The 23543-nt window shown below is 39.4% G+C and overlaps 1 protein-coding gene across 1 annotated transcript in view; it reads left to right on the top strand.

Annotated features, from left to right (window-relative positions):
• FAT3 (FAT atypical cadherin 3) overlaps nucleotides 1-23543 on the top strand; it is a 605429-nt gene that overhangs the window by 252672 nt on the left and 329214 nt on the right. The window contains exon 3 of the mRNA XM_058545418.1: nucleotides 6795-7109. Coding sequence (XP_058401401.1) covers nucleotides 6795-7109 — 315 coding nt within the window. The remainder of the gene's footprint in view (nucleotides 1-6794; nucleotides 7110-23543) is intronic.

The following is a 23543-nucleotide window of genomic DNA, read 5'->3' as shown; positions in this document are numbered from 1 at the left end:
GTATAACTAAAATATATTTGAAGCATTTTAAATATCTATATTAAGATGCTATCCACCCATAGTCTCTCTGCTCATCTTGGCCTATCCCATTTCAGCTCGTTTCAGTTGTATCCTATGTTTCAGACTGGTAGCAATTATAGATATAACCACAGGAGTGCGTGGAGTGACCCTGGTTGGACCTATGAGGATAAAATCCCCATTCTTTCGTTAATTATTACCACACTCTGCTCAGAACTGTGATCCCTCTTAAGACATTAAAAGCCTTATACAAGTCCAGGGATGAATAGGCAAAGAAAGAAAAATAGTACCTGTGTGATCCTGCTGAAGGAAAGCAAGGCTTGGCTAGAAGTGGTTATGGAGCCCATGGAGGAATTCCACCTGCCCTCAGAAATAAATCGAATAAGACTTTCATTCCGTGGACCCCCAGTTGATGTCAGAGAATTGGCTGTGAAAAAAGGAAATGAACATGTTTATTCTCCCCTTCATCTTCCTCCTCTTCCTCCTCTTCTGATTTCCTAGGTGATGGGGCGTATTAAAAAAACAGAGTTAGATTCTTGAAGAAATAAGCAATTTAAAAATACTCTTGGATGTTAGCACTGGGAGAGGCTGGTGAAGGGTGCACTGCGACTCCCTGTACATTTCTTTGCACCTTCTTGTGAATCAATAATTATTTCCAAATAAAAAGTTAACAAAATTTTTAAATGCACTGAGAATTGGGAGTTAATATTTTGACTGATTAGAAATAAGAATTAAATAAATATGCACGAGTAAACAGACTCTATTAAGGGCATTGACAACGAATATGCCATCAGGGTGTATTTAAAGTTGTTGTTTTGTCTTTTTTTTTTTTTTGACTGCCACAGAATCTATAATACTTATCTCGGCCGGGGAGTTTTCATCATGTTATTAGCACATGATCCCCAAAGCATTCCCTGAGCTATTTGTTGACAAGTTGTTTTAGTGCTGTTGTGGGTGTTTGGGTGTCATTCTTTTGGTACAAGATGTCATTTGAGACATGGCATGTGGCATATAGAGATGTGGCTGGAAAGTAGATAAGGTGAGTGACCCAGCGTGTGATAGTTATCTGATTATATATGTGAACAGTTCCATACATTTCCCCCTTTCGTCTCAAATGTTTAGAGCTTACTTCATGAGAACGATGTACGCATATTTTGTATAATGTTTGTTTGTGATTAAAAAAGAACAGTTATAGCTAACATGTGCTTCACGCTGGGATCAAGTAATTCCAGTTCAAACTGTGCACAGCTCTGCAGAAATAAATAAATAAATAAACAAACAAATAAATAGATTACTCTTTGTGTACCTGCTTATACAATTAAATATTAAGATGTGCAAACAATTCCAGTCTGCTACTGCCTTTATGATACAGCAAATAAAAATGAAACAGGAGGGGCTGGCCCAATGGTGTAGTGGTTAAGTTTGCACGCTCTGCTTTGGAGGCCCGGGGTTCATGGTTTTGGACCCGGGTGCGGACCTACACACCACTTATCAAGCCATGCTATGGCAAGCGGCCCCCATATAAAGTGGAGGAAGATGGGCCCAGATGTTAGTTCAGGGCTAGTCTGCCTCAGCAAAAAGAGGATTGGCAATGGATGTTAGCTTAAGCCAGTCTTCCTCACAAAAAAAAGAAAAAAGAAAGAAAGAAAGAAGAAAAGAAACAGGAAAAGAAAAATTTTGTAAATATAAGCATATCTCAAAAATAAAAAGTATAAAAAAATCCCAACTGTATTTGCAAAGAATTTTTTAAATGACGTTTTCATAAATATCAGCATAAAATTTCAGCATCTCAACTGAATCCACTTTGAGCATTTCCATGATAGGTGAAAAGGTGAGGGATAGGATGCATCCCCATCTGAGATATTCCACTTGAGTTCTTTTCACTGACCAACACTACTTGGAACATGCTAGAAGCTCACTGTGGATGGTTTATTTTTTAAATAAGATTCTTTAATCACCCATCCCTACCCCTACTCAGTACACACTTTTGAATGGACAAAGGTCATATCCTGTTGATTCAGAGGCACATGAGGATGGAATTCGTAGACTAGAAAAGAAAAGCCCTGGAAACAGAGGGTCATATTCTATATTTGAAGAGCTGTCATAGGTGAACAATGGTTTGCAGACTTGTTCTCTTTTATTCTGGGATGTGAGTCAGGGTGCAGGTAGAAATAGCATTCGAAATTAGAGACCGAAATTTTGCCTCAGTGTGAAGAACGTCACCTTAGCTGAAACTCTCGAGTAAATAGTGAGGGCACTGTCAACAGGCTCAGAGCAGAGGCTGGGTGCCGGGTCAGGCATGTTGTGGGCAGGATGCTTTATAAATCAAAACAGACTCTCTTTGCAGAGAATCAATACTGTTTTGTTTGGTATCTCTACAAAGATATACCAAAGAGTACCTTTTTATGATTTCTACAGTCAACATGGAGAACTCAAATAGGAAAATATAATATTAATTCAATATTGTTTGCTCAATTAATGACACTTCTCTATCAGAGGAAAAAACTTTCTTTAGACATGAAATACTATGCGGGTTTGATATCTATATGGTTTAAGAAGACAACATAGTGTTTTGGTTACAACTGGTCTCAAGTTTGACTGACCAAGGTTTGAGCACTGGATCTTCTATTTACTGGCTGAGTGATCATTGGCAAGTTACTTAACCTAAATCTCTGTTTCCTTATCTGTAATATGGAGATAAAAATAGTGACTACCTCATGAGTGCTTGGCACGAATAAATATTTGCTGAATGAATGAGGGGTTTAGACAATTTAATGAAGAATGCGTTTATTGCACCTATGATAGTACCAGGCACACAGTGATTAAATAGAGATGGTGTGGCAGTGATGATGGTGCTTGTAAAACTGTCCCTATTTGGGGATAATATGATCATCTATGTAGAAAATTCTATGGAATTTGTAAAAACTCCAAAACTGGGAGCATTTTTAATTGGATTAAAATGGGAAGGAGAATACTTTTAGAGATAATGGTTGTGTTTGTTATCTTGATTGTGGTGGTGGTTCCGCGGATATCAAAACTTATCAAATTGTTTACTTTAAATATGTGTAGTTTATTGTATGTGAATTATGCCTCAATTAAAAAAAAGTAATAAAGAATGCATAGTGGGTGTCACAAAGCTAAGAGCTCATTTTTGGCAGTTCTTGGGCTACCTCAAAAGTCAGTTTTTGCTTGATAGAAAAGGTTATATTGATTTACATGTTTAGTTGTAGCCATGTAGATCATAATTAGCTGTGAAGTATAGAAGGAAGTGAGGACACATTATCATTAGGCATTGATTGTATTAATATGGTTAGTGTGGAGCCTTGGATGAATCTTGTAATAATTGTCAACACATTTCGGGGTCATTCTTTTCATTTTGTCCTCCAATTTTTGGATCATGAGACTGATGCCTGAACACTGTGTTCCAAGATACTCATTACACTTCTGGTTAACGAGTAAATATAGCCATAGACATATTTTATCTTAATGAGAGAGAATTCTAATTTCTAGGGGACATGTCTGATCCTTCATTAAAAAGTAGAGTAAAATTCCGCCCATATATTTTAATTTGCATTAGTGGATGCCTTTCATCCAAGGACTTCTCAAAATCATTTAATGTCCAAAGCTTGTGATATACTATCTCCCAGTTTGACAGGTGCAAGAAAAGAGAATTAAATGACTTCCAGGGATCACTGCAAATTTGTGTGTGAATGCATGTGTGGTGGGAGGTCAGGCAAGTTACAAACAAAGCTGAGCTAACTTCTTTGATTTTTCTGCTTATTAAGTTCTCTGTTTAGTGGGCTTACTTTGCTGTTCCCCAAACAGATCAGATATTTTTGTGGTATCATGGGCAAGTCCCAAAGACAGTGCAAGAATGCCACATGACCAGAGAAGAAAAAAATATCCAACATGACACTCCCTCCCAAATGTCTCTCAAGACTGACCCTTGCTTTGGAGTATGGTTACTGTTTACAAGGCTTCAGTATTGCTTTTTTTTTCTCATAATTAAAAAAAATGTTTTTTTTTTTTTGAGGAAGATTGGCCCTGACCTAATATCTGTTGCCAATCTTCCTCTTTTTCTTTTTTATCCCCAAAGCTCCAGTACATAGTTGTATATCCTAGTTATAGGTCCTTCTAGTTCTATGTGGGACACTGCCTCAGCATGACTTGATGAGCGATGAGTAGGTCTGCGCCCATGATCCGAACTGGCAAACCCCAGACCGCCAAAGCAGAATGTGTGAACTTGACTGCTACACCACTGGCCCGTCCACGGTATTGCTTTTGATTCACATCGATTTAACATGTACGCAGCATCTACTATGTTGCAAGTATTTCGCCAAACTCTTGGCATACATTTAACTACATGATCACCACAGCACTGAGATATGGGTAGTAAAACTAGGCTTGCTTGGTTTAAACACCTTGTCCAGTCAAACATATAGTAAGTAATGGAGTCTGGATTTGAAACTGGAGCATTCAAGGCAGACAGACCTGGGTTCTTCTACAGTTAGCTGTGCGACCTCGAGCAAGTTACCTACTCATGTTTGAGACTTGATGCCCTCTCCTATAAGAGAGGATTATAAAGCTTACGTTATAGACAAGTTGTGTTTCAAGCCTCATAGCACATTATAAATGCTCAGTAAATGCTATTTCACTTGCCTCCCACCCCTTTCTGGTTCTAGATTCTTTGCCCTTCACAGACTCAACTAGAGGAGACTGAGCCGTCCTGGCTGTTGGCTGTGCAGTGATCCCTTCAGTGCAGATCTCCTCATTAGAGATCTGTCCTCTCAACAAGACTGCAAGTCCTTGTGGATAGAGAGCCCCTCCCATTTATCTCTGTTCCTCCAGGGTCCTGCACAGGGTCCAGTAGATGCTTATTAATTGGATTGACAGGTCTCGTGCAAGAGGTGCTTCCCAGACCCTTGAAAGCATTTTTTGCAACCTGTATCCCGCATTCCAGACTCTGCCTGCCTGCTCTGTGTCTCCTTCGCAGAGACTACTTGATTTCCTGTCACTTGACCATCCTCTGACTTGAAGAGCTCCAATTCCCCTGGGTGGCAGCACCACCCATGTCTGCATGGTGGCTCACCACAGTGACTGCTGTAAATGTTCCACAAAACTAGCCGTGGTGTCTCTGATAGACCTATGCCCTGTACTCGTAGACATGCTCACACCCAGCCGGGTCTCTAGACCTCAGAGCCTTCTCTGGACCTTAATGCCTGTTGACATTCTGTCCTGTCTCTATCCAGTATATAAGGCTACCTGTTATTCATTCAGTCAATGGACACATAGCATATGCTTACAATCATTATTTTTTCCTCTTCCTGTTTTTCTTCCTCTTCTGTTATCTGGTATCTACTCTTATAATGCCATATTGGCATTTCTTTTGTTACTTCCAGTTATCAGCCATGAATCTACAGAAACCCATTATGTTTTATATATTTCCATTGAGAATGTTTAAGATTATCTTTTGTTGCATGGCATAATACTATGCAGGGTTCTTTGGTGGATAACTTTGGAGCTGGAACTTCAATATTAATTGGGTTATCTCCCTTTGAATAGTTTAGCTGTTCTGAATATTAGGCATCTTTGAGTATTCTAGCCTGTTTCTGGACAGATGCCCTCCTTTCTCCTAGTTGCTATGCTTGGCAGTTTGCTTATTTATGCGGGGTCTATAGAACAAATTATGTGCCTAATACAGTCAAAAACCAGAGAGGAATATAGAAGATAGAAGATTCGGGACAAAATTGGTGAACTGTTTCTTGACTCCTTTCATGGATGTCTTTTAGGGTATAAAGATTTACATGAATCCCATGCCTTCCATGAGTATCCTGACTACTTTTAGAGTTTTATAGGCGGAGCCCCAGAGTTTCCCCATCACAGTGGAAAGTGCCGATGGACCTATTCCTGTAGTAAGTTTCTATAGCCTGGTGATTTGGGTAAGGGCTGTAAAGACATTGAAGAGCGCTGTGTTTTCTCTTTGGCTTTTCTGTCAAACATCTGATTTCCTGGTTGGCACTTGTTTCAACCATGAAACGGGAAAGATGGGAGGGAGCAGATTGGGCATTTTTCCACTTCTAATTTAAAATGATTTGCCATGAGTATCTCTCAAAGTGGATCAGAGTTTATTTAGGGCCCTCTGTAGCGTTCTTGAGGGGGCTATAGCTCATTTAGAAAGTGTGTTGGTATGGCTTCTCCTTTGATTGTTTGGAATAACTGTGACGCTTGATTTTCAGGGAAATACTATGAAGGAGGCTTATGTCATTGCATGCAAAATATTTTCCATCCTAACAGGCAAAAGAACATTTGAAAGGTCTTTTTTAATTTTGTGACTGAACAGATAAAATAATTTGCCCTGGGAGAGCTTTTTGTTGCATGGGAAATCAATTCAATATCAAGTCAATGGAGATATTGACCTGATATTGCACTGATTTCCCATGCAACATGGGAAGTGTTTTGACCTCTGGCCCACTCTCTTCCCATTGCTTCCTATTGTCTCTTCTGTGTTGTGTACGTGTGTGTTGAGATATGTCTATCCCAAAAATTCAAATAAAGTATTTGAATGTAATTATACTTCTCAAAGACTAGAACCGTTTAATATGGTTTTGCAGGAAATAATTTTCTTATGCAAAGAGAAACATCTTAATTTAATCTTGTATTATGGATTTTTTTTTCATATGCCAAAATTACTTAGTGCAGCCCTCCTGAATTTGGGATGAGTTACTTGATGTCTTTCAGTTTTGCTATAGCAGTTATATCTCTCTGTTATCTCTTAGGAGTCATCTCTACCGCAGACATTCTTGATCGAGAGACAACGGGGTCGTACTGGCTGACAGTATATGCCACGGATCGGGGCGTTGTTCCACTCTATTCCACTATTGAGGTCTACATTGAAATTGAAGATGTGAATGACAATGCCCCACTGACCTCGGAACCTATTTATTATCCTGTTGTCATGGAAAACTCTCCGAAGGATGTATCTGTCATTCAGATCCAGGCTGAGGATCCTGACTCTAGTTCCAATGAAAAACTGACATACAGGATTACAAGTGGGAATCCTCAGAATTTCTTTGCCATCAATATCAAAACAGGTAAGGGAACGTTCATATGACTTTTTTAAGTTGGTAGTCTAGCTTTTAAACCTATCAGCCTGACACTTGCTTATTTGTTTATTTAGCTCCTTATTTATTGTGTTGTGTGGAGAACAGCATCCTCCTTTCTGGGGGTAGTTTCTGAAAAGGTGAGCATTCTACTTGTCTGGTTGGTATGTTTTAAATTCAGCTGATACCAAAGTGAAGTGATCTAATAGAAATTAGAGGCTTTCCCAGAAAGCCTTAGATTTGCTTTACTCAGAGTAAGAAAAAGTGGTTCCCAGTGTACTCAGAGGGCGAACTGCTGCCTGTCTGTTTCTTGGGAGAGAGTAACCTGGCCCATGCTGAGTTCCATGGGTAAGCTGGCTTCGTGACACCGCTACTTCTAGGAACTTCTCCTTTGCTTGTCCTTAATCAGCTTGCTGTAAATGACCTCGTTAAAGCCTTAGGTTTAAGCCCCAGATTTTTTGTGATTCCTGTACTACCCATCAGTGAGGTGTCAATGTTTAGAAGAACCTCCAGTGTCTCAATCTTCACATAAAATACACAAAATTTTAGTTTTCTGGTCTTCTGCTTAAAAAATTTCTAGAAATCGTGCTGAAAACTTAATTTGTTAACTAAGGATCAGAAAGAGCAGTATGGAGTTTGGTTGAATGCCTTCTGAGACAAGTCTGTACACTAGAAAAAATGCTTTGCAGAGTAAATCTCAGAGGTTCCTTGTTTTCTTGTGATTTGTCTCTTTGGGAGATGAACAAGGGAGCCAAATGCTCAGTGAGAGTTGTGATGGATAGAGTTTGAATGAATTGAAATTTAGAAAAATGTAAAAAAGATAATATTGCTATTTCACGCTGGGCAAGTGAGTTGATACTGGTCAGAAGTTAGGCTAGGTTGATGCTTGTTAGTGTGGACATACTCAGCTTTCCTAACAAACTACTGACAGAGTTGATAGTTATTTCTTCTGCCTATGTTTATTAAAATAGAAATATATAGCTGACCCTAAGCATTTTATAAATGTCAGATTCCCATTAACATAATTTGAAGAGAATGCTAAGTTTTTTTTGAAACTGCTAATTTTCTCTAATTATGAGTGGGTCAGTCATTTTGATAAGCAGAGTTTAGCATTCTACAGGGTTGAATCAGGATTTGACTTGCATTTCATTATAGGACAAAGAGCGGTCACCAGCTATCAGTGTCTGATTGAGGCCTGCTTGAACATGAAGGAAAAGACTCAGAGATATGAAGCTAGCCCATCCTTTCAATGCCCCGTTGAGTAGGGGAAACTGCCCGTGCACAGGAGGACCCCCTGAGTTGTGCTGGGGACCCCCTCCTGGTTCACTTTCTCACTATAGCAAAGAGCTCCGTGTAATATGGTGATAGAGAAATGAATTCAGATACTTGAGAAAGTCAAGAGAGAGAACAAAGACAAAAAGAAAGTCACAGTAAAGAAGTTGAGGGCACAGACATCTTCACATTTCACAGCCGTGGAATCTGAAACACCCCCAGTCAGATTCTATGTCTTCTGTCTTGATTCCATTGCCACTTGAGTCCTGAATAGTGAGCCCAGCACCCTCTTTTTGATAAGTTTAAAGACCCTGCAGAAGGGCAGTTTCAGCTCTTCTCTTCCTCCGCTTACGACTGAAAATAAAGAAAGAATAAATGTCGCAGGGAAGAATTTGAGTTGGATGTGAAGAACATAGACTGTGCGTTATGTGCAGAGAAGAATATGTAGACTCATGTAACTAAAACTGCTTTTAAAACTTTGCACGTGAGTTTTCAGAAAGTACTGTATTATCCCGATTTGGCTTATATTGCATAATGAGAGCCTTAATTGTATTTATAATTTCTCTATCCTTGCCGAAGATTTTGAAAACCATTTGTGCCAGGAATGACATTTTAGACTAACTTTTCTGATTGTTTAAAAGTAATATATAGCATATTTTGTAATTCTCAGACACACGATAGGAAAACACTGGATTTTGTTTATCCATTTATTCACTCACCAAGCATTTATAGTGCCTACCAGTTTACAAACAAGATCTAATGAATATATTTATAAACTTAAGGGACGAGCCAAGTCTTTTAGGGACCCAAAGGTACATGAAATTAACAAAATAATTAACAAATATTCCTGAAAGTGAAAGGGTGCAATAATGAATTATAGTAGAGGAGTTTCACTCAATATGGGGCTGGCGAGAGTTATGGTCAGGGAGTGCTTCGTGGATGAGGTAACATTTAGGGTTAGAAGTTCTGGGTTTCAAATCCTTGCTCTGCACCTCCTAACTGGGAAACACCCTAGACCACAGCAAGATAAACACAGACTAAATCAGACAGTCCTGGCCTCAACAGCTTTGTGAACTTGAGCAAGTTACTGAACCTCTCTGAACTTCAGTTTTCATTGAGGAAAGATTGTTGCAAGGACTGTAGGAGTCCTCATGTGAATGCTTAGCACAGTGCCTGGCACAATGAAACTCTGCAACCAAAGTTGATACCCCATCCTAACTGCTTAACTCTGGTTACAGACACATCATTAATCTCCTTGGACCTCAGATTATTATCTGGAAAATGAAAATGACCTTGTTTACTTCATGGGAGTTGCTCATGGAGACTGAATGTCATGATGTGCTTGAAGGCTGTTGGTAAACTACAAAGCTTTCTTGTTAAGCTTTTTGCTGTAAGTGTCATGCTGCCTGCGGAGCAACCTTCAGCCAGCTCAACAAACTCTCTAAAGAGATGCTTTAATTTTTGACATTTCTTCCTGTCTCTCTAAAGTCATTTGTCTGAAATGGTTACATTAATGTAACATTTTTCAATAATGAAGCGGAAGGTGTACCTAACCAGTATATTTAAGAAAGATTTATGCTTTAGATTTTTTCAACTGGATGTAGACTCTAGTAAACTGACCTTTCAATCCTACCTCTGTGGTAGAGCTCAGATTTTAGTGTTTTGTTTTGTTTTGGCAATGTGCTACATAATAAATAAAGATTAAAATGATTCATGCAAACTCAAATAATGTCAATCTTTATAGTCCACAGCTTGCAGCAGACAACAGATGTCCCAGACCCAGGAAGGGAGATTTCTCTATTGAACACTCTGTTCTCTACCCAAAGAACTGTTTGTTTTTTTTCCTGCCAGATCTAAAAATCACATAGAATCAGTAGTCTGTGGATCTTCTTCTGTAATTCCTGTGGCTTAAGAAGAAAAACAAATGCTGTAGTGCTGGGAGGTCCTTTCTGTCCTGTACAGATTAATTCCAGGCTGAGCAATTGAATTCAGTCAAATGCAGACTCCTTGCACATGCATGCCTTAGCTAGTTAGTAACCTGAGCCCTACCCTCCTGTTCTGAGTGGTAGACACCCACCAGGCTGGTGTTCACTTGGCTTTTTGGGTGAGCAGGAATTCAAATGCTTCCTTCCAGGACTTGTAAGGAAATCCAAGCTGGCCACTGATTGGTCCTCCAGGCTGAATTGGGGAACAGGTGTGGGAAGTTCCTCTAGGGTTTCAGAATGTTTATTTTAGTCGTGTCTACAGTATGGACTTAACCACTTAGCACCATGCCAGCATGCCAGCATTTAGTACAGCACTCAATAAATGTTAGTTGTTGTTGTTATCATTAATCAGCCTGTATTCCCCACTGGAATAAAGTTTGTGTAAGCTGCAAGCACATGCTTCACAACGCCACTCTCTTTTGAGGAAGGCGTACTTGAAAGGCAGCAATGTCTTTCCTTACTAGCTGGTACGTAGCACTGGAACCTTCTATTCAGTTTTATAAAGTGTATTGTGCACCACTGTGTACCACTGCTATTCTAGACCCCAAGTGTGGGCAGGAAGGGTGATACAATAGAAGTATAAGACAGTTTCTGCACTCAGGGATTTCAATCTCTTGGGGAAAATAGGACCATCACACATATGATGTGCTTTAGCAAAAGTGTAAGGCAAAAAATAAATAATCAAACTCTGTGGAATATAAACTGTGAACGGGGTAACATGTCAGAGTGGGGCAAGGTCAATGCCAGCTGGAGTAAGGGGGCTGAGGCCAGGACTTCACAGACCTGAAGTGGGCCTGAAGCATGGATCCATCTGCAGAGAGAAGCCGGACAACTGCCCAGGGAATATACATGGGTTAAGCTGACCTTGAAACCCGTCCATTGCTGCTTAGGCTAGTTTGAGAGGCATTATATAGTTAGAAAAGGAATTTTAAAATACTCATAAATGTCCAGAGTGTTATAAGATATTAGAAGTAGCTCATATGTACATGTCTTTTCTTTTGTTTTTTTTTTTGGTTTCGTGATGTTCAGATTTCAAAAAGCCTTGGGTTTTATATCTTCCTTCTGTGAGGCCTAATTCTTAAAATAATTATTTTAGAGGGAAAAAAACATACGTAAGAGAGATCTCTTTATTCTTTCCTTTGCCTCTGTTAAACGTAGATCCAGGATTAGTACATGCTGTGTTGAGAGCCTATGGCTATGAAAGTGATCCTTGCTGAATCCAGATCTTCTGGATGGCATGGGCATGGGCTTTCTAAGTTCCCTCCTGCAGTTGCCATGTCTCCCTATGGCCCATGCTCTGGTCACTGGCCTCTCCACCTATATTTGAGTGGAGGTTAAGCTCACTTTCTTTTACTATATGTGAGCCTCTTGGGATTAACCTGACCAAAGTATACTTATTGTGTAGGTAAATTAGCTGCCCTCTCCACCAGTTGAGTGTAGAGAAAGAGATCCTCTTCAAAAGTGTGTCTGCTGTAGGAACACCTCCAATCCTCCCCTTAACTATTGATTCCTTTGGTGTTAGGCATTTTTCCCTATTAAAACAGGAGGGGTAGCTTATTAAAATATTGGATATCCTTAGTTTTTTCAACTCCAAATAATATCAGCTTGCCTTTTGGTAGGTGGTATAAGACATAGTGAGTAAGTGTTAAGGGGAGTGGAAATAGAGAGAGAAATCTAGACCACACTTCAGCATGGTGATAATCACCTGGCAAGCTACAGATTCCTGGGGTGGAGCCTGATGATTTGCATTTCTAGCAAGTTCCTGGGTGATGCTGATGTTGCTTCCCTGAGAATCTGGTTAACAAGGCTCTAGACTTTAGTATCCAAAGAGAAACAAAAGAGGGAGGTAACAGGGGGCTGAGAGATGCACCTGAGGGCAAGGTTGCTAACTTTATAATCTATCCATACACTCTGGCCTTATAGTGCTGGAGTTTTAAGATTTGATTGAATTCAAAGTACTCTCTCCACCCACCACCTAAATCAACTCTCGTAGCCTTGCTTATACTTCCTGTCTTATAAAGTGGAGAAAAATGAAAATCCTGTCTCTTTAATCATTTAAGGGCAAAAAACATCATTGATTTCTAAGACTTGTGGTTAATAAAAAATCTGGGTTATATAAATGTTTGGATACACTTGTATTATTTCCAAATATATAGAACTAAGCAGAATCTGTTACTAAGTGGAATTCAAACCTACTTTAATGAATACACAAACATTTGATATTAGTATATCATTATTTAAAAAGCGTTAGCTTATGAGACAGTGGCGCTCAAAAGTAATTTGGTATCTTAAGTAAGCTAAGCCTTGCATTTATGCACTGCCCCGTTTGGTGGTAATCTGCTTAAAAAACCACCTTTTCCTAGAAAACAGAAGAAAGCCTTATTTTATTTTATAAAATCAGAGATTAAAAAGAAAAAACACGTGAGATGAGTTTAATAAGGGCATAAATATTGGAGCTTTTTCTTCGGAATGAACATTGTAGAAATCTCTTGTTACCATCTCTTATTCCTTATTCCTTCCTAATGGAAAGCTAAATTCTCCTGAACGGGTAGAAATGGCCGCTGGATGATGAGTTGATACTCATAACTACAGGTGCAACGCAGATAATGTAGCGAATGAGTATGTATGAAACTGTAAATCACCCTCGCTCCTTCTTTCAGCCATGAAAGGAGGCCTTGTCCTATAGAACATTAAATTGTGTTCATTTAATCCAACAAGTCCAGTAGAACAAATCGGGCTCTTGCAGATTTATCACAGGGGGTTATTTAAATTCAGCAGTGACCTTTGCATCCCTGTGAATGTGCTCCAAATGAACAAGGACAAAGAGAACTTTTCTGCACTGTCATTATGTCCCTGGGGGGGCTGTCATTTCCCCGTTTGATCAACTCACAACTGTGGGGGAGTTGGCAGAGGTGGAGCCTCCAAGGGTACAGAGGGCTTGGTCAGGGCAGGCCATCATAAGGACAAACATGCTGTCTCCTGGTGGGGACGCTGGCTCACCTTCCTGAGGATTGATTTTGTTTGAATGCTGGATGTGAGTGTAAGTACTAATTTCAGAGTTTCTCAACCTCAATACTGTTGACAGTTTGGACTGGATGAGTCTTTATCGTGGGGGACTGTCCTATGCATTACAAGATGTTTAGTAACATCTTTGGCCTCCCCCGAATGCCAGCAGCACCCCTCCCCCTAGCTGTGACAGCCAAACTATCTCCACTGTGGAATGTCCCCTGGGGGGTAAAATTGCCCCCATTGAGAACCCATGAACTAATGTGGAATATTTTGTAAGACTGTGTAAGATTTCATGTTTGCCCTGTAAACAACACTGTACAAAATGAATGACTAGTTATGGAGGTGTGATGGTAATGTTAACTAAAAAAAAAACTGCCTGTGTGCATCTATATCTATATTTACATATAGGTACATACATATATATTGTTATTAATAATAAAATGAAATAAAATAAAAAGGGGAACAAATCTAAAGCTGCCACTCACTTTCCTCTGACTCCAGGTTCTTTGTATTTTAAAGGCCCTATGAACACTTGAAATCAAATCCAATAGAAAAAAACCAACAAAACAATAACAAAACTTCAAACAGAATGAATGTGGATGAAGTTATTTTCTCAACTCTTAGTATTTGGAGAGGATTTGGCTGGTAACAAAATTCCCATCAGAGTCCGTTTTGAACTATGTTCTCCAGAAAGCAGCATGAAGAGATTATTCTGAGGGTTCCAGGGTTTATTCCCTTGAAATGCTTAAGCAGCTTCAAATCCTGTTCCTGCTTAATGTCAGCCTTCTGATGGATAAATATGTGGATTGTTTCTTCCCTGGAATAAAGGTGGATGAAAAATTAAAAAAAAAAAAAATCCTTTTGACCTCGGTTGGGGATTCTGCAGTCAGGTGTCCAGATTAAGGCTCTCTGAGGTCTTGGGCAGCCCTCGTAAGGATGTGGTGCTCATTCACAAGCCCCAGGGAAGTCCTAGATTCGTGGAGACTTAGACCAGTGTCCCAGGTCACTGTCTTTGGATACATCACAGGATTGTAAAGACTTAGCTAAGTGGGAACTGGTGCCACCCTCAGTAATAGGCAGGAGACCTTTGACCTCCAAATTAAGTCAAGTTTCGAGGGACAGTGCTGCTTGTTAGGCAACAGCATGCGTTTTATCCCATCTATGAGATTCAGATCTTTGAGTTAATTTGACTGTTACTTGAAAAAAAGATTTTCAGGTGCTGGTTTTATAAAAGTGAATTACAGGCAGGGATGGGGAATTTTGGTAAAAGAGAGAGAGGCCTGAGCAGGCACAAGACGGAGAGAAGAGAAATGATGCTGCTGCCTGGCTAGGAATCTATGCTGGGCAGGTAGCTGGCTCAGAGGGGCCTCCCAGAGGGGCAGGATGCTGGTCATTCTGTGTGGCTAGTGGTGTTGCTGGGTCTTCCATGCTGCTCCCTTGTCCTGCTAACCCACCAAGGAGGGGCTGGGAGAGGGGTGCTGTTCCTAGATAACCAGCCTGCCCCTAGGCTCAGCTGCTGGCAGAGCTGCTGCTTGAAATTACTGAGAATTATTTGGGAGGGTGATAGAGTCACATAAATAAAGCAGATGATGGAGTCGTGTATATATATATATAAAGAGATTGATTAAGGTCATAAATTTCTCTTTTATTTCTTCTATCTGGGCATTAATTCCACAGCAGTAATTTACAGCATTCGTTTATTACTTTCCTCTGTTCTGAGAGAAACAGTGAATTTTAAGTGAAACCACTGCCCGCCTCTCTTCATTCTTCCATGCCATTGTCAGGGAGACTCCTGGGTACTCCCTGGGTGTGTGCCCCTCCCTCCCAGGTATGATGGGAAGGTGAGAAGCACAGATTGGCTCTGTGCCCTAGCCATGCCGGTGTTTTCACATATCAGCTAGTTTAGCTCTCACCACAATCCTGGGAAGAAACTGGGACTCTAGTCACCTAGTGACTTGCCCAAGGTCACACAGCTAGTCAGCACAGAGCTAGGGTTGGTCTGATTAATGGTCCATAATGCTCAAGACAAATGCTACTGAATTTGAAAAGTGTGAGCATACTCAATAAACCCGTGAATGATCCTAGAACTTTGGAGATCAGAGAAATCTTTCAGAAGATTGTGTGCACACTCTTGGTTTTACAAGTGTATTACAGGTTGAATTGTGTCCCCCAAAAAGACACGCTGAAGTCCCAATCCCCCCCATACTGGTGAATGTGACCTTATTTGGAAATAGAGACTTTGCAGATGTAATCAAGTTAAAATTAGGTCATACCAGATTAGGGTATACCCTAATTCAGTGACAGGTGTCCGTATTGGAAGAGGGAAATTTGAACACAGAGACACAGATACAGAGGGAAGATGGCCATGTGAAGACAGAGGCAGAGATTGGAGTTATGCTGCCACAGACCAAGGAACGCCAGGGATTGCCAGCTTGGAAAAGACAAGGAAGGATTCTCCCCTAGAGCCTTCACAAGGAGCATGGCCCTGCCAACACCCTGATTTTGGACCTCTAGCCTCCAGAACTGGATGAGAATAAATTTCTGTTGTTTTAAGCCACCCAGTTTGTGGTCCTTTGTTACAGCAGCTCTAGGAAACTCATACAAGGTACAATCTCAGGGTACAGGTGGGAAGGTTGAGCTCTCCTAAGGGAGTGAAGCTAGTTGGCAGAACCAAGGGCCATTGACTCCTAGTACAGTGCTCTTTTTACTAGACCAAATGTTAAGAATTTTGGCTGTTTTTTCACTAGTGAAGCCTGACTTTAGTTAGTTTTTTTGTTTGTTTTGCAGTACTTTTGACCAAGTTGAGTTTAATTATTTAGATAGTTCTGAAAGGGATAGGGGTTTTGAAGAGAGACTTTTGTGGCATTGAATTACTCTAATCATTTCGGGACTTCTGAAAATCATCCGTGGATGGTGCTCTCATGCCCTGGGGGGCCGACTGTGGGAGTGTTTTTATGTAAGTCACGAGGCCCCGTGGAACTTACTGTTAACTGGCACTCGGTGCACTTCATAAATCAGGATCTCATCAGAGTCTCATTTATTTTCTCATTTCTCAGTCTTTTAAAGTAGATTCTCTGGAAGCACTTTCCTTTCAGAGCACTCAAAGTTTCTACCTGAAAAGCTACTACAGGATGCAGTGTTGTTTCACACTGACCTTGAGAACCGAAATTCCAGTTTTAGTATTGTTACTACTTCATCTTCTGTCCTATTTGAATGACTTTGTTCCTAGCTTCTTGAAATTCTTATGAAAATGTACAAGTGTTTTTAAAATCGATAAATTTTATTCACATTGAGGTAGATTATTCTAGGAAAGCATGTGGAACACTAACAAAATTATAAAACCAACATGTAGTGAGTTATTGATAGTAGTCTTAATACATTTTAGCAAAACGACAAATGCTTATTTAGCAGGTTGCCATGCATAGTCATAGTTAGGCTTCATAATAACACTGGGAAGGAGAGAAGTGTTATGGAGTAGTGTTCAAGAGCTTGGACACTAGAAGCAGATGTCTTTGCATTTGAATCCCAGCTAGTCCACTTCCTAGCTATGTGATATTGGGCATGTTACCTAACTTTTCTGAGCTTCAGTTTCCTCCTCTGTAAAAATGGAAATAATTATAGTAGCTAATGAATTGGCTTGCCACCAAGATTAAATGAGTTAATATGTATATAAAGTACTTTAAAAAGTACTTAGCATGTAGTACGCTCTCAATAAATGTTAAATGATATTGTCATCACATGTAGAGTTTTGTTCTAGCTAGTTCAGCATCCACGTTGTATGATTAAGGCCTTAGGCAGCTAGTGTTTTCAAACTACAAGTAAGTATAACACTTTACCTGTAGGTTCATTAACTTTCATCTTGTAAGATTGTGTCCATCTGCCGTGTCAACTTCCATGTATGTGATCATCTAAATTAAATTGTGGCTGAAAAGTGGATAGTGATGGGGCTAAAGAGAGAGCTTTCTCTCAGGCTCCTAGAAACTTCTTTCCCTGTTTTAGATATCTCTGCTTCCCAAGAATAAAAATAGTTAGATACTTTGGAAAGTAGTAATAGTTAGGTTGTCCAGATTTTAGTCCAGTCCCTGCCGCTAACTATTCTTACTAACAGTGGACAAGTTTACCTCATTTCTATAGGCCTCAGAATGCTCACCTGTAAATCAGTTTGAACAACAATCAAGACATCAATCAGAGACATGTCCTGATACTCCATTTCCTGCTCCCATGGCAGACATCATTAATCGATTATAAAGCCTTTCATATTATGCCCATACTCGGCATCCATTTCAACCTAGCACTGATGGGGAGCTGGTGTGAGAAATGATGTTTATTTGCCATTGAAGGCCCTGAGGCCATCTCTACCACTGATAGTCTGAGTCTATAAATGATAGTGTCATTGAAAGGAAGGAAAGAAGGGGACTGATGGGAGAGACTGTATAGAAATACAGTTAACCAGGACTTGGTGACTCTGAGAAGAGGTAAACATAAGAGGTGAAGATAGTCTTCAGTGTGTAGTGAAAGGAGCGCCTGGCTTGAAATCTCACAGAGAAGATACCTTGTTGTAAATAACTTTGGAGATATTTACTCAGCCCACAGCCCACCCTTTCCTCTGAGTACTGACCCCCAATCCTTCCCTCCTTGACACTGAGACCAAAATTCTCTCTTCCAGGAATTTGTTATTGGGATTCAGAGATCATCTCTGGCTGTAGTGGAAGTGAGGAGTTGTAAACCTGAGAACTGTAGGTGAATGTTTGTGTCCTCTTCCCACCCCCAATTCATAGGTTGAAACCTAATCTCCAATGTGATGGTATTTGAAGGTGTGGCCTTTGGGAAGTAATTATGTCAAGAGGGTGGAGCCCTCATGAATAGGATTAATACCCTAAAAGAGACCCCAGAGAGATCCCTCTCCTCTTTTGCCATGTAAGGACAACGGCTAGAAGATGCAGTCTATCAACCAGGAAATGGGCCTTTACCAGACACCAAATCTGCTGGCATCTTGACCCTGACATCCAGCCTCCAGAACTGTGAGAAATAAATTTCTGTTGTTTATAAGCCACGCAGTCTATGGTATTTTGTTATAGCAGCCTGAATAGACTAAGACAGTGGCTGTGTGCATGAAGCAGCTGAGAGACAGACAGACAGACGGGCTCTGACAGGCTTGATCCTGGAGACTTTCCAATGCTGGTCCGGGCATTAGTGATACTGGGTTGTGCTCTTTGCCCTTAGATTCGCTAACATACACTGTAGTAATAATACATAATATTGCCATCAAAGTTTGAAATGGGTTTCTCTTTATATACGTGAAAGGACCATAACAGACTGTTGCTGTGGAAACCAAGTCAGGAGAGAGGCTCAAGAAAGAAGAAATGCTCTCTAATGTCAGTTGCTGCACAAAGGTTAAAGAGTAGAAGCCTTTAGATTTGATAATTAGGGGAGAGATCAGTGAAAGGTATTTGTCTTCATAAGTCACATTATTGCTGTGATTTTTCATCTACATCAGAATGTTGACCACTACTTTTTATCTTTCATTTATGAAATTCTGTGGGTCATGACCTAAAATATTTGTGGTCTCCAGTATGTGCTTGGATTAAGCCCTGTCTCTCTTTATTAATAGTTCTTAGATGGATATTTACTGGTTTAAGTTTCATATGCAGTGTTCCATAGGAAAATTTGCCAACGATTCTGTTAAAAGCGAATTATTTTATCCAACTCCGCTTATCCTTAACCTGCTGAACAAGATGTGCACGATAACTACCTGTCTTCTAGGAATCTCACCCTGTAAAATTCACCCAGTATATCCATGAGAGGCGTGGATTCCTCCTCAGTCGGACCCCTATCTGATTCATATACTAGCCATATGGCAACAGACAAGTTTTTAACTTCTTATGGCTCAGCTCCCCCTCAGTAAAATGGAGATATTGAGTTGTTGTAAGGATTAAACAGGCTAATGTATTTTATAAAGCATTTAGCTTAGCCTTGCACATGTGAAGGGCTCAACAAATATTAACTCTTCCAGTTATTATTAAATGCATTCAAAATTACTGCCTTTCAATAGAATTTGCTTATAAAAAAATCCCTTCTTGAAAGTTGACAAAGAATAAGTCTGATTAAATGCCTTGAAGGTCTCAGCTATATACTACATGTTCATGTTTTATGAGTGGCTACTGTATACCAGCTACTGTGCTAGACATAGAGGGTACAAGGATGATAAAACAAGCACCCAACCCTTAAAGATCTCATGGTCCAGAATGATTTCACCATTGACTGTCATTTATTGCTACTGTCACACAGCTTAAAAATGAAAGATTATGGAAATAATATTAGGGTTTTTTATGGGACTTTTTTTCTGGCAATAGTAAATGGTTATAATATTTATTGGTGGTTTTAGGAAGGAAAACATCTGAGAACATGAGTGAGGAGATGTGAAATAAATCCATCACATTAGAAACAGACTATTACAGGCAGAAAATGCTGAGCCTCTGCCAGGGCACCATTTTTAAATATGTTCCCATTGAAGATACTTCAGTTAAGCAAGACAAATCCAATTTTACCTCCTACCACTTAAGTTAATTTCTCTTCTTTGTAAAATTTCCTATTTTATAAAGACATACTTCATCTTGGCTATGTACATACTGAATTGTTCATTTTTTGCTTAGTTAAATTATTTTCTGTCATAGTGAGAAATGCTTTCCTTTGAAGAAATGTTGTTCATGCATGGGAAATAGGGATATTTATTAAAATGGTTTATTATGAAACTAGATTTAGACCTATTTCTATAATTTTCGTATTTAAGTATTTTTAGTGCCCAATGAAATGACTTTCAGTGTAAAGTGGGCTTTGGTAATCAGAGTCTCCAACGTCTTACTTTTATAGTTAATCAAATATACTTGGTGGATTTATATTTACATACATATATTTAGAAATATTAGAGATGTTTTCAATAGATCTCTGTCAATGCTTTGCTGGGTGGTAATGACTAGTAAATGACTTAAATTATTTTATGCTTTCATCCCTCTCTGATTTAATAAACCTTTATGGATTTTGTATTCTGTGTATAGGTGTTGGAGGAACACAAAGAAATAGGAAACGTCTCAGGCCTAAAAGAACAAACAGGCTGTTTACAAGACAAAAACACTTGACAATAAAGGAAAAACCTGTGTGAGCTTGTTATTGAAGTTGCATGTTGGAATTTTAGTCTTATCTTGTATCTCCTGAGATAGAGTTATACGTAGTGGTTTTCCCAGATAACTGAAGTTTAATCCTTTAAGTACCAAAACAACAATAGTAAGAAAACATCTATATTTCTGGACACTTTCCAAAGTGTAGTAAATGTGTCTTTCAATTTTCAAGCATACTATACTAAACATAATGATACAAGCAGGTCTGGGTTCATGGGCCTGCAACCTATATGGTCATAAATGGGATAGGGGGCCCATGTGCAGAAGGGCCACATGTGTGGTTTAATGCTCTGCTGTCACTGTATGGAAATTCTTAATAATTTTTGAACAAGGGACTTGGCATTTTCATTTTGCACGGGGCTCTGCGAATTATGTAGTCTGCCATGGATACAAGGTTTCCATTTGGCCTGTTAATTACTGTCTGGGGCCATCGAATGCAGTCCTATTTGGGTCTCCTCACTTTAGCTCAGCTTGCCAGCACTCACTTCTGTTATCAGTATGCCTCTCCCTTCCAGTGCTCTGCCTTCTAATTTGCAGCTTCTCATCTGCTGAGACATCATAGAAATAAGGTATTAGAATAGTAAGTAGGTTGAGACTCGCTAGGCTCTGAAGGGTGACCTTGAAGACTCCTCCCACAAAGTAGAAGAGCCACAGCATCAGTAGCCAGGCTTTGTGGCATTTATTTCAGTGATCACAAGCCGTCTTTGCTCCTCTCCTGGACTGATTGCGTTGGTGAAGAGGCTATCTCTGTAAAAACTCCAGGTGAACCATACAGTTCTGGCCCATTTCTATTACAAGAAAAGTGTTATAAATAAACTATTTAAAAAGCACACTTTATTCAAAATTAATCATAGATGATAAGAAGATAAGTGAGTTTTTTTTTTTAACAAGTCTCTTGTTTCATGAATCTTATAAACTGTGCAGGTTTCACTGTTGACCTTAAGAGAACATTTTGGATTCCAGTAATTTCTGTCCCTTCAAACTGTTCATGTATCTTCAAAGCACTGTTCCTGCTTGGCGTCTTCTTGTATTAAAATAAACCATGGCGGGGCCGGCCCCGTGGCCTAGTGGTAAGTTTGGTGGGCTCCACTTTGGCGCCCCAGGTTTGTGGGTTCGGATCCTGGGTGCAGACCTACACTGCTTATCAGCCATGCTGTGGCGGCGACCCACATACTAAATAGAGGAAGACGGGCACAGATGTTAGCTCAGGGCGAATCTTCCTCAGCAAAATAAATAAATAAATAAACCATGGCGTGCCTTTTCGACCCAGGTCACAGTTGCTAGGTTTTCCCTATAATTAAACATCTTCATTTTTCACTGTCTGCTTAGACTCCTATCAGTTAAATAAAGTGGAAGTTTTCTCTCTGCAGTGATTTCTAGTTTTCTTCTAGTGTACTCTTCTGGTTTCTAACATCCAAGCTACCTGCAGCAAAAGGAAGCAAAACTAGATAAATATTCTGTTGTTATTTTTCAGGCCATTCATAGTATAGGAAATGTGCTGGTATTTGTATTACAAAAAACTAAGATTCTTCAGAGTGGGGAAAGCCTTGTTTCTTACTCATCATCTGTGTGTACGCATTCATTTGTTCAGCATTCAGTGTTGTTTATTGAGCACTTACTGTGTGCTAGGCACTGTGATAGGCATCAGGGTACAGTGGGGAGTAAGACAATTGTTATCCATTCCAAGAACAGTGCTTTACACACAAAAGATGCTCTAAGGAAATATTGAGTGAATGAATGAATAAATAAATAAATACAAGTTTTGGATAATATGTATCATTTATTAATATTGCACAGGGATTTCTGAACTCCTTTTGTTAGCAAAAAGCACTTATGCCTTTCTGAAATCAAACCATGGCTGAAATTCTCTTGACTAATTGCTTTTGTTTAAACTCCCATTTGACATTTGAACTATTGTCAAAATGTCTTCTCTGGATTCACTTGCCTCTGAGGAATTGAAAGAAATTTTGTATTGACATAGTCTGCAAGTCATCAGAAAGTACACAGTACTGGAAATTTCCTACACGTTCATAAAGGAAAATTAAAGGGCCATTAGTTGCTTTTTAAATCAGTTTATCCTATGTTATCAAAGCTCTTGGGAACTGCAGCATCAATTCTGTGCCAGGTCTTATTTAACATTAAGTGAAATGGTTAAATGTGTGGGTCTAGTTAAAGCAATGTCATGGTGACCCTCTATCCCTGTGACACTGTACTTCTATTATGTTTGATTTTAATGTGATTTGATATGTGGGGGAAGAAAGCAGGTAATTATTTGGGAAATGCCTTCTACTTTCATAAACAGGAAAAGTATGGGAGTTGGTCTTTGCTAATAGATATCATAATAATAATTTCAATCATAATTGTAATTTATATGATGCTTCACGATATTAAAACTCTCACATACTTTATCTATTATAGGTTTAGAATAACCTCTTTTACAAGATGAAAGTCTGCCTAGGGAACCTATAGAAAAATTCTCTAGAATTAGAATTTTATCCCTCAGAATCAAAAGCAACAGACAAATCTAGGTTACTAAACCACCCTATTTAGATCCTTTATTTTAGAGAAAGGCCAACCATTGTATAAAATAAAGGGACAGGTGGTAATACAAGTAGGGCCAGATGTTCAGAAACCTTTCTAAAAACAAAATATTGAAAGTAGTGGGTCGTGTGCTTATGGGTTTGGTCTGTATCATGAACTCATGGTAAATAAATTCAACATTCTATGGCCTTTAATGAGTTGATGATATTATTGTGCCTTGACTTATGTATTAGTTATGAATTAATTAATTCAACAAAGATGTATGAAAAACCTACTCTATGTCAGGCACTGCTCTAGGCCCTGGGAGTACAGAAGGAGTAACATGTCATCCCTCCAGGTAGGCAGGGTCTGTCACAGCTCACTTACTACAGACTTTTGTTACAATTTTTGAAGTACTTCATTTCATTTTTTTTTTTTTTTTTTGTGAGGAAGACCAGCCCTGA

The sequence above is a fragment of the Diceros bicornis genome, chromosome 7 (genome assembly GCF_020826845.1).
Source record: "Diceros bicornis minor isolate mBicDic1 chromosome 7, mDicBic1.mat.cur, whole genome shotgun sequence".
Taxonomy (NCBI): domain Eukaryota; kingdom Metazoa; phylum Chordata; class Mammalia; order Perissodactyla; family Rhinocerotidae; genus Diceros; species Diceros bicornis.
This window is presented reverse-complemented; position numbering and strand designations above follow the sequence as displayed.